At 42.6% G+C, this 12,142-nt stretch overlaps 1 protein-coding gene across 1 annotated transcript in view; it reads right to left on the bottom strand.

Annotated features, from left to right (window-relative positions):
* The window catches only part of LOC111155239 (component of oligomeric golgi complex 5), a 300,576-nt gene that overhangs the window by 13,200 nt on the left and 275,234 nt on the right, over positions 1-12,142 (bottom strand). The window contains exons 16-17 of the mRNA XM_022515352.1: positions 8,897-9,134; positions 3,141-3,217 (exon numbers count right to left, since the gene is read on the bottom strand). Coding sequence (XP_022371060.1) covers positions 3,141-3,217; positions 8,897-9,134 — 315 coding nt within the window. The remainder of the gene's footprint in view (positions 1-3,140; positions 3,218-8,896; positions 9,135-12,142) is intronic.

The following is a 12,142-nucleotide window of genomic DNA, read 5'->3' as shown; positions in this document are numbered from 1 at the left end:
AAATCCCTAATGTCAGCGGCTTTCTGAGGCCACACTCTGTCCCGGGGAAGAAAACAATTCCCACTGCCTAAGAAACTCTAATGGAGACAGTAGAATGTAAATGTACGCAAGAAGCTTGCTGGCCGAATTCAACAGTCCACTAGTATTACCGTCAAGAAGCAGGCACCCTGCAGCAGATGGCTGTGTGATGGGGGGAAGGAGCGCCTCGAAGGCCCGTGTGGCTGGGTGTCTGGTGGGGGCGGGGGGTGCCGCACCTGCGGTCTGGACTGGAGGGTCTCTGACTGGCGCTGTCCCTGTCCCTCACAAAGAGGCCCCTGCACCAGCCTGCTGCCCTCCCCCCTGCAGCCACTGCCTCTTAGCCAGACACAGGCCAGCCAGCTGGGTTTTGGTGGTTTGCCTGCCTATTTTTCTCACCCCCCCCATTACATAATGTTTTAGAATATTTTGTATTATTTTTTAACTTCCTTGTTATTTTTAAATAGGAATAACACTACAAGAGGAATTTAAAATATATTTACTGGCTTTTCTAACTGCAAATATAAAACAACCAAGGCAAAAACCATGGAAAATATAGACCTGCTAGTGACAATCCTGCTATCCTCAAATTTTGATGTTTATCCTTCTTGACTTTTCCTCTACAACATACAGTTATTGACTTAAAAATAGGAGGGATCAGGGCTCCTGGGTGGCTCCGTTGGTTGGTTAAGTGACTGCCTTCGGCTCAGGTCATGATCCTGGAGTCCTTCATGGCATCCGGCTCCCTGATCAGCAGGGAGTCTGCCTCTCCCTTGGACCCTTCCTCCCTCTCGTGCTCTCTCTCTCTCTCTCTCTCTCTCAAATAAGCATATAAAATCTCTAAAAAAAAATTTAAAAAATAAAAGAAATAGTAGGGATCATATCGTATCTACTACATTACGAATTTATTTTCCCAATTTTAGACACTGACCAGCAATATAACTCGTGAATGGCTACCTACAGCATGAGTGTTCTGAATTACACATTGATCGCTCATTAATTTCTGAATCCAGGCACAGGTACTAGAAGGTGTCACCACTGGAACTTCAACCGCTCCGTCAGAGAGGGTTCTCCTGAGAGGCCCACAGGGGCTGGCGACAGACTACCCTCACGTGACTGACAACAGAACTGGTCTCGCGCAAAACTGTCAGAACCTGTCTCCCACGCCGTGATATGACTTTAAAAGCACAGGGATGAAAGCACATTGAAGGGTAAGCACCATTTTAATTCATACACGTGCAATAAACAATGAAACATGGCAGCTGGGGCTATAAAAAATAATAGCCTAATCTTAATACGGCAAATCCCAAATCACAGCTTTCCCACACCCTTTTCAAGAGCTGGTTGGTTAATTACCTCCAGTGCACCGGCTGATTCTGTTAACTCAGCATCGATTTGCCACCTAACAGGGATTGCTAGGTTATCATATTACTCAGTAAGTAACTTTACGGGAGTCTTATTGGGGTTATTTTCATGGTACAGGCAGGGAACTGGTGGATCAGTGACCTCAGGACCTTCTAATCACTCAGCCTGTCCATGTTTGGTAATGCCAAACCCTAATGCTTCAATAAAATACATAAATACTTTTTAAAAGGTCTGAGCTGATCCAAAGATATTATCTGGAAACACATATGGTCCAACTTTAAGTCTTTTTAAAAACCCAACTCTGTATAGATGGGCATTTGAGAAAAATGATTCAGTCTCTTGTTTTGGCCTTAAAAAGAACTCTTTGCCAATTACAAATACGCAGGACAAAGCACGGGGCTCCCCTTTCAATCAACAACCTTGGATTCTTGTGTTTGAAGTGACATTACACCTGATTTTTGTACTATCGAAAGCTTGGATTACATAAGACAGTGAAGCAGTCATTTAAAGGACATGCTCTAGTTTGCTCTAGTTTCTAGTTCTGAGTCAGTTTTTAGGAAACTGCATGCCTGGAATCTCTTACCTTATCTTTATAAAGAAACAGTCAAAGACCATTATGCTCTTGGATATGATGGATAGTTACATCAAGGTTTCCCATCTGGTATGCTGTGGTCACAAAATGGGTTTAAGTATCATGTTTGGTTCCCTCGGCCCTCAGGGTTGGTCATCTTTTCGTATGTATAACATTCTCTGTGCGCCACAATGGGGCAAAATTTGGAAAGTTCCGGTTTAGTGAATAAACAGCCCAAACAGTTGTTAAGTTATTCAGTGTTCCTTACAATCTAAACTGGTAGGAGGCCTATCTAAGCATTCAGTGCTGAAAAGGATTTTCCCATACACCGGTATATTCTTAGTGAATTTGAATTAACATACTGTTTTTCTCTTTGAACTGGTCTCTAGGAAGTTCAATCCTCAATTTTGTGCTCTACTGCATTAGCCAACTTGATCCTAAATTATCTGCACCATTTCTAGTCATTCCCTACATTTCACTGCTAAACTCAATTCTCTTAAGATTCTAATAACAGTTTTGCTATGGAATGTAACTCTGACATTTTTATTTTTATTAAAAAAATTTTTTTAAAGATTTATTTATTTGAGAGAGAGGGAGAATAAGTGAGAGAGAGCACACAAGCAGGGGCAGAGTGAGAGGGAGAAGCAGACTCCCTGCTGAGCAGGAAGCCCGAAGCCATGAAAGACTCAGTCCCAAGACCCTGGGATCGTGACATAAGCTGAAGGCAGATGCTTAACCAACTAAGCCACCCAGGTGCCCAACCTCTGACATTTTTAGAGGTAGGTTAGAATAAAAATGATAAATGAACAAATGAAAATTTCAGAAAAAAGATGTCTACATAATTACGAACTGCGGGTATTACTACTCAATATATTTTGGTAAGAATGGAGAGTTAAAAAAAATCCCCCCTAGAAAGAGCATAATAAAATTTATCAGCTCAGTCTTGTGAATTTTAACTCAAAAATCATGCACACACGCACACACACACACACATCACTGCACATAATTCTGTAGGGTTTCTGGTTTGAATAATAACTTTTAGGATAAATCATGTGCAATAGCTATTGTTGTAGGTCACAAAACAGCTGAATATCGGCAATTTCATAGAGCTCAACATGAACAGTGGGGAAGGATTTGACGGCTAACAGGATATGGATATATCAACAGCAATAACAGAACTACGTCTCACCTGAATGACCTCAGCATTCGATAGGACTTTCCTAAATCAGAAACTCTTCTGCAGAAAGGACCCACAGCCAACTCCATCTGAAACAAGAGAAGATACTCCACAGCGTTAATGCGAGAATCCTGTGTCCAACTGGGCTCACATCTGGCTCACAGAAAGTTGCAGCCTGCCGTACACCTAATTTCATCTGGACTGTGCAGCAAGTTTTAAAAGTCAACTAAATTTAACAAAAGGCATGAACTTAGATGACTTTTGCTTTTATTTACTAAAGGAGCATAACATGAGACTATTCCTTCAAGAATACAGAAAAATGTTCTTTGGTTATGTGAAACGAGGAAATTCAGATATTTTCTCCACTGAAAAACTGGAGAAGGGAAGGTTTTTAAGACTGTGCACCTGTATTTGAAGTAGGCATCACAAGCCTCTTTATATTAAGTAGAAATCATGACAACTCTTAGCAAGCTAGTCCAAGTGATAAGAAGCATGGACTCTGGAGGCAGCACACCTGTCACAACGCCAAGTCTACAGTGACTAGTTGTGTGGCCCTGGACTTCACTTCCCTAAGTTCCAGGCTCCTCGTCTGTCAAACGGAGACAACGCTAGCTCATGGAATTACAAAAACCAAACAGGTGATTTCACAAACCAGTATGTGCATGGCACCTCGCAACTGCTTGTTCCATGTTGAAAATTATTAACAGTATTTTTTAAACCTTCCCCCTTTTACATTATTAGCAAATTAATTTGCTTCTTGACTCAAGAACTGTTGGTTTCACTGCTCTTTATTTTCCTTCTTTGGCTGGAAATTCTACTTGTCATTAAATGGAGTTTTAGGCTCTCTGTTCCTTATCTAGCAAGTGCAAAGTTTTCACAGACCTGGAACTCAGATGCCAAACCATTTCTCTGTTCTTGCTGTCGACAGGGCCCTGGTAGAAAGCAGCTTAGAAAATGTCTGAAAAAAGTAGTGGAGAGTGGGGCTTCTGTCCTGTTGGTTATCCCTCTAAAATACTGCTCAGATCTCCTGCCCCTGCAAATCCGAGGAGACCTAAACAATCACTCATGTGATGAACATTTCTGACTCCCTATTAGTTGCCAGGCACCACATTACACATGGTGATGAGAAGATAAATTAGTCAACCTTTAGGAAGCTCTTTCAAATTTAGTGAAAAAGGGGCTATTTATTTAAACAACATTATTATTGAACAAAATCACAAAAAGGGGGACGCCTGGGTGGCTCAGTCATTAAGCGTCTGTCTTCTTTTCAGGTCACGATCTCAGGGTCCTGGGATCGAGTCCCACATGGGGCTCTTGCTCAGTAGGGAGCCTACCTCTCCCTCTGCCCTCTCCCCTGCTTGTGTGCTTTCTCTCTCTCTCTAATAAATATTTTAAAAAATCACAATAAGGTGTGTCTATACACACACAGATACATATATACACATATATATACACACACCTGGATTATTATTATTTTTAAAGATTTTATTTGTGAGAGAGAGAGAGATAGTGAGAGAGAGCATGAGCAGGAAGGACAGAAAGCAGCAGACTCCCCGCTGAGCAGGAAGCAGGACTCCGAGGATCACGACCTGAGCGGAAGGCAGACACTGAGCCATCCATGAGTTCACCAGTTACCCTCAAGACCTTCTCAAGGAAGCTGCCCACCAGATCCCCCCACCCCACCCCACCCCCCACCCCCGCACTTGACAGCACACTTGTAATTCTGCGTAATAATAATCAGGTGTGGGGGTGCCTGGGCAGCAGAGAGTATGTCTTCTGTGTCCTAGAGGAAAACCTTAACACGGTTAGAAAATTCTCTAAAATAGAGAAGGTTAAGTAAATAAAAAGAAAAATCTGAGGCAATAAAGTCTAGATTCTTGCCAATAAAGCAAAACAGAGCCGCTTCAAGCCAGTGTTCTCAAATCAAGACAGTGGTTCCTTGGGACCTGTTAGCTTCTTCACTTGATGGAGCTGCTGGTTTCCCTGAGCGTGTGGCATGATTTTACACTGAATGCAAAGTAAAAATGTTATTATCATGTATTCCTGATTTGGTAATTCCAATCATATACGTGTGTATGTGTATGTGTTACGGTTTTTACACACTAAATTACACAAAAATGTTTTTCATGAAATACTTTTGACTTTTTTTTCAATTCACCATCTTCTAAGATTAAACCAAAAAACCTTTGCCTTAGCATCTGAGCAGCACAGAATGTTACAAAGTTACGATATGAGAGAATATGACCTTGAACAGCTGTATAATCTATGATGGTACAGATTTCTATGCCAGACTACAATTTCAAAATGTTAGATGTTTAAAATAAATAAAGGACCCCCAGCGTCCTGCAAAGCATTTTCTTCTGCCAGACTTCCATGAAACAATAAAGGCCATGTTTCCAAAGGGCAGGAGTGTTTCTTTTAGAGGAGGTGACTCTGCAATTAGCTGTGGACACATGAGTGGCAGGTACAAGGGCCTCTCTCCTGCTGCCGGTTTGCAGGGAGCGAGCGGTCAGCTGCAGGTGCGGTGAACTAATTACCAAGTGGTTCCTGCCCCACCGCAGACATTTGGTTAACCACGGGGCATCTCTTGATACTCCCACGGCTCTCCCGCCCTGACACTGTTCAGGAGAAAAGGCAACTGCAATGAAAATCTTCATTATTTTCTTTTCTAAATGTATATATTCAGGCAAATATGAAATACATATATATGTATATTTAAAGGGCGCCAGAAGACCTATAAATAGAAACTGCTAGGAGGACCACTGAATCAGTATTTCATGTCAGCTCCACGAGCCATCCTTTCCCTCAGGGAAGAAATGAAATTGAGGGGCGGAGGGAAGTGGGTGCTTCAGAGGGCGGGGGTGGGGGAAGGGAGGGACAAATCCCCCCCAGAGGCTGTCAGTAGACCCCAGTGGCCTTGAGCAAGCGGAGTGTTTTAGAATTGCTGTGTGATGAGCGCAGACACAGAGAGCATGTGGTCACAGTAGGAAATTAATTACCTGTAGGAAACCACCTCATGCCCATGACCTGATTCCTAAGGAGACTGTATGTCAGGTACTTCCCTTGCCACGAACCCTCCAGATGGCACCTGGCAACTACTTTCTCCCCCTCACCTGTGCAACAGTGCCAGGAGGGACAAGATAGGATTCCTAAAGAAACCTTTAAACTCTATCATTGTCTGTCTTTGCAACCGGACGGAATGACAAACTATTCAGCAATCCTAAGCCTACGCCACGGGTCTCTTCCTGAGCTCTTTCTCTTTCTGCTATTTATGCCAGAATGAGTAGGCACTTTTATCACAAGAACACTTAAAACCCAGAGAGGATTTGTGTGTTCTTGATTCCAATGGCCTCATGGCTGTGTTTCATTTTGAATACAAACTGATAGAACTTTCAATAAGGAGGCAGTCAAATGGCTTTCTAGTCCCCAGGTGCTGCCGAACAACGTTGGGATCATACCTACGGGTTTTGACTCACCCGGGGGAAAATACACCCAACCGAGCACGGTCCTGAAAGCTGAGGGGTAGCATCACGGGACAGCAGAGGTGGCAAGAGACCACATCAAATTAAGCAAAACCCCCAATTCACTGTCATTTTCTTAAAAATGGTGGGGGGCCGGCGTAGGTGGATCCTGTTTACCAAAGCCACTGGTCACAAACGTGACGGCGCTTCCGCCTGTATCTCCTGTGTCCGCAAGCTGCCAGGTGGGGAACCATCCGCAAGGTGAGGGGCTGAGCAGGGTGCTCTGAAAACTGGGACACACTGTCCGGGAGGGAACAAAGGAATCAGCACCACACTCAGTGCAGTGACCCGTGTCACGGAGGGGGGCTTCACACTGAATAAATGCTGCAGTCTCTCTATTGAAGGAATGGAAAACAGGATGCCCTGTAGCTTACGTTAGTCATAAGGATGAATGAGTTTCATTTATCTTACCGGAAGGGACCTGAGAAAAGGGCCGGTGGGTTGCGCAACACTAGAGAGAAGAGGCACCCGGTCAAAGTCTGAATAATGCGGTTTGTGGGGGGTGGGAGCTCAACGTGCCACCAGGGGCTTTGCATTTTGAGCAGGTGCCGGCTGCAGGAGCAAGGGTTACAGGACAATGCCTTCCATCCTTCAGGACTCAGAAGGGAACAGATCATTAAGAGAAAACTCGGGCCAAACAGGCTGCCTGGCGCGGCGCCGGCACTCATTTTGGCCATCTCCCGCTCACTGCCACTCTCCTCGGACTGGAAGTGCTGCCTCCAGGAAAGTGACTCAAGAACCAGCTGGAGCGGAATGCAAATCAACTGGTGGGGGAGGGAGGCCCGCTGAGGGAAGAGGAGAGGAAAAGAAAAACAGAATTCAGGAGGAAAGGGGGAGACAAGAGAATAGACGCTCCTTTCAGTAGAGCCCACAGTGTTTTTAACAAACAAGAGCAGGACTTGGTGCGTCCTGGTGTTTTCAGTCCCTGAGCAGCCCGTGACCCCAGTAGGGGACTTACAGACAGTCCTCTTTAAGCTGAGGTTTACCTGCAGCATTAATGCGAAGTGTACACGGGCATGAGAAGGAAGCTTCTGAAAATGGGAAAGATCAAAGGAGCAACATTAATGGTAACATTTAATTCCTATTTTTAGGTCTAGGCTACCTAAGGTATATGTCCCAAAGGAAGGCTCTTTACTATGGTCTAGTGGCAGGCATATCATTTGAGGATGAAAATGACTAATTCTAGACCAATTAGTATGCAAAGAGCCCAGCTTTTGAAACACTCAACAATGTACCTGTTCCTTCTGGACAGGTATGAGTCTGACAACCACCGCCCGTACAAGGAGTCTCCCACATCTGCTCCTTGGTGTGGGAATAATGAATCCAGACTCGCTCCCAGATACACACAGGGATAAATAAGAACATTAAATATAACTATCTTTATTAGCTGGGAGATCTGGCAAATTATGAATAATCCATCTGAATAACTCCTGTAGATAAGTAATGTTAACAGTTCTGAAAAGCATAAAAAATGAGTCCATCTTTGACATGCTACATAAATACGAGTGACCTGTTTTGGCACCTTTTTATTCACGGGTATGTTTGAGGTGTTTCTTCTTTGCCTCTAATACTACTGGAAGCCTTCAAAAAAGTCTGTCTAAAGGAAGAAAGGAAAACCCCTGTTCTATAAGAGGTGACCATGGTTTGAGAGCCTGGAATGATTTCAAGGGCGGCCAAAGACCAGAAAGGTACTCTGTTCAACAGAGGGAGACCAATCAGCCCGCTATGTACATGGCCCACTGCATACAAATGGATTCGAACATTGTCTTGGAACACTGAGCTGGCCTCTAGGGAATTCCAGATGTGCTGGGAGTTCTTTCTCTTCACATGAAAACAGATAGCCCCTTTACAGTATTTGAAGGAAATGTCATTGCCTATATTAATTCCCAGCAAAATTAATCAATTACTCTTCTCAATACTAACCCCATGGGATAATAAAATAGTAAGAAAGCCCTACATTATGTAGAAGTGAGATATGTTTTGTCCTATGGAATGAGCTACTTCACCTTAACCTTGAAATCTCAAAGATGAGGGATGATTCACTCATTAAATACAAAGAGGAAAAATCTGGTATGAAAGTCTCTTTAAACTCTTCCCTTTTTCTTACCAATTTAGTTTAAATGAATTTATTTTTCTTTCTGCTTCAACTCTTTAAAACACTAAAGAATATATACTTAGTCTTTCAATGACTAGATAATGCGGGGGTGGAAACGTTTCCCCCCCTTGTAGCTATGCATCTCCATTTACCTGAGCAAAATCAGCAGCAAGTCGTACTTTCCCACCTTCACCAAGAGGTCGTATGAGACTGGCATTGCGAATAAAAAGTTCAATTGCTCTTTGGGCAATAGCTTCTGTGTTGTCAAAGACAAAATCCAAGCATTCAAAGTGTTTAAAGTAGTCACTCATAACTCTGGCAATGAAACCCTGAAGCTCCTTCATGTACAGAGAACAAGGAACATCAGGCTTTCCCGAGCTGGATAGTGACCTGCGAAAGGGAAAAAACAGCTGATGTACTAACAGCCACCATTCAACTTTTGCCCACCACGGCCCCCACCTGCTATTTCAATCCCAAACCATTTTTTCCCGTAGTGGTTAAAAAGGTATTGCTTATTTTTACTAAGAATTAAGGAGCATAAAACAATGTTTAAATTATAAAGACTGTTTTAAGTTGCTAGGAAGATTACTGAAGAAATCTTAGCATCCCTTTACCTAGAGATTATTAAGAATGAAATGGCCAACCATCTGTCTCGGGTGATTCACACAGTGCCTTATGCACTCTCTGACCTCTCAAAGTCCTTCTCAGCTTTACGAATCTCTATGCACTCATATGTTTTGCCTGGTTAGTGAATAAATCAATAATGAAGACTGAAATAGCATTTTACACTTTGTAAGGGCAGAAAACACTGCCTTCCCCAAAACAAATTCTTGGCAAAGATATTTCTGCTCCTGTGCTATTTAATCTGATCAGCCCAATAGTAGATTTCTGCCTGTGGGACTGGTTATGCAACAATACACATGGTATGCAATTTTTTCCTCCCAGATGATGAGGTTTGCAAAGGCTTTAATTTGGATCAACAGATGATGCCAGCTGATGCTCCATGAAATACTATTTATAATTTATAAGTGTTTATAATTGCTCTTTAAGGAATATATTAAAAGAATGTGAAATATTTATAGGAAAGAAGTTATACCAAAATTAGAAATCACCTGATATTAATTAGCTAACCAATGAGATCACTGGCTACAAAGTGCTGAATCGTCTTCAAAAAAATGAGTGTTTCCATATTCTGAGAATGACGTAGAAAAAGTGGCAATGGTCTAAAGAAGAATAACAGATATGACTCAAATGCCTAGAGCAAGAGAATGAGGCAAACTTAATTATTTTCAAAGACAGCAATGAGTGCTTATTATCAGAGGATGTTAACCAAAGGTCTTCTATTTCCAGAAGCAGATAGAAATAGAGAAACCAGTCCTAAGTTCCAGAAGGGAGAGAGTTTGTTCAGGTGTAGAAGAGAATGTCCTAACTAAGGCAAGGCCATGGAGGGGGAGCATGACGGACCACTGCTGCCTGCAGTATCACAGCCGAGTGCTGCTTGGTACAGCCTCAGCCGATGACGGCAATTTTAGGTGGGTTTGGCCGTGCCAGATTCAGACCATTGCACAGCCTATCTTTGTTCAGTTCAACAGACTAGGTTGGCGGGGAAAAAAAGTACCAATCTCTTTCATGTTTTCTTAGGCTTTACTGAAAGCACTGCTGTTACCTTGAGCTACTCCAGAGGAGTATTTCAAGGATTCTTATCTGGTCAGTTGAAATGATTTCCATGAGGATTAGAAAAAAATATATTAAAACCAGTTCCAGGGGTGCCTGGGTGACTCAATGGGTTAAGCCTCTGCCTTCGGCTAAGGTCATGCAGGGTCCTGGGATTGAGCCCCCATCAGGCTCTCTGCTCAGCAGGGAGACTGCTCCCCCCGCCCCCCACCTGCCTCTCTGCCTGCTTGTGACCTGTGTCAAATAAATAAATAAAACCTTAAAAAATAAATAAATAAAACCAGTTCCAAGCACATGGCAATATAAGTAAAATAATCCACCAGACAAAATTTGGAAATAGGTATTATCAATTCTTAGTATGGATTAGAAACTTGATTTAAATTTATTAGCAAATGAAACGTGCCTGGCCATGGCTACAGCACAGTTTTCCCAATTATGCTGAAGCTTTTAGAAAGAGATTTTCAGCTGATCGAGTGCAACAGTAAGCTGTGCAGAAATGTAAGGGTCTTTATCAAGAAAGCCTGTGTGTGCAAGCTGAAGGCAGAGGGACTAACCAGATGCACACCTGAGAAGTGACAGACGATCACCTTCAGGTCCCCTATCTTTTTGGGGCGTGCGCGCAACTCTCCCTGCGGCCGAGGGGCGCATCCATCACTTCAGGATCTAGGGTCTTCCTACTTTTACTGCCCTTCCTCCCCCATTCAAAGCTATAATCAGAGAGGAGTCATTTTACATTAAATGAAAGAATTTCAATCAATGTACTACGTCCATCAGACATTTACATTTTGAGCTTTCTCTAATTTGGAGAGAAACACAAATTAAATACATTTCATATACCAGGAGACTGTGTTGGGCATTACTTTTTAAGTAGCAGAGGGATTCTGTAACCACACTACATATATGGCCGGCTGACAAGGTAAATCTGCTTTGTTCCTTTTACCTAGAATGAATATAGAGGGCTTTCAAGGGCAGCTGTTCACTACTATTTTTCTGAGTGTGACCCCTGGCCCTACTATAAAAGTGATTCCTACTTCTTGACTAGTTTCATCTAACTTCACCTTTTATTTCATTCAAGCCACACATTTGACATGGGAAATGAAATGACAGAATTCCTAGTAATTACTAGTATCAAAGTTCTAGAAAGTGAGAAAATTACTGCCCTGGGGCAATAATTCCAAATATCTCAAATGTCTGCCATATGTAGACAGCGGAAATGGGACCATTAAAAGCCACTTGGGGGAAAAATTAAGGGCAGTGTTACACACTTTAAAATAATGCTTCCTACTTGTGGCAACATATGACTGGTTATCCGGCTCCCTAGTATTTAAGCAAACTAATAAGGACATACCTACTAGGGAGACCAACTTTTAATGTCCAGTCCACTGGCTACGGCAGTAGCCACGGTTCCCCAAAGTACACAGAAGCTGAGGTAAATAGTTGAGCGCTCTTACAGAATGAGCCTTCACTTTCTGCTTCCTTCTCACAGGCATCGAGAATTGGTCCAACTGGGACATTTCAGACCACTTCTGAACAAAATGCATTTCCTTCCAAATACTGCTAAGTCAGCAGCTTTGTATTCCTAGCTCCAAATATTACTGCATTTTGTGTATAATACACTTGACCCTCTGTGCTTCATTCCACTATTAAAAAGAGGGATAACTTTTTACCCTTCAAAAGATATTTTGTGAATGAGATAAGGGATTTGAAAAATTAAAGGACAGTGT

The sequence above is a fragment of the Enhydra lutris genome, unplaced genomic scaffold (assembly GCF_002288905.1).
Source record: "Enhydra lutris kenyoni isolate GAN:26980312 unplaced genomic scaffold, ASM228890v2 scaffoldscaffold40, whole genome shotgun sequence".
Lineage (NCBI taxonomy): Eukaryota > Metazoa > Chordata > Mammalia > Carnivora > Mustelidae > Enhydra > Enhydra lutris.
This window is presented reverse-complemented; position numbering and strand designations above follow the sequence as displayed.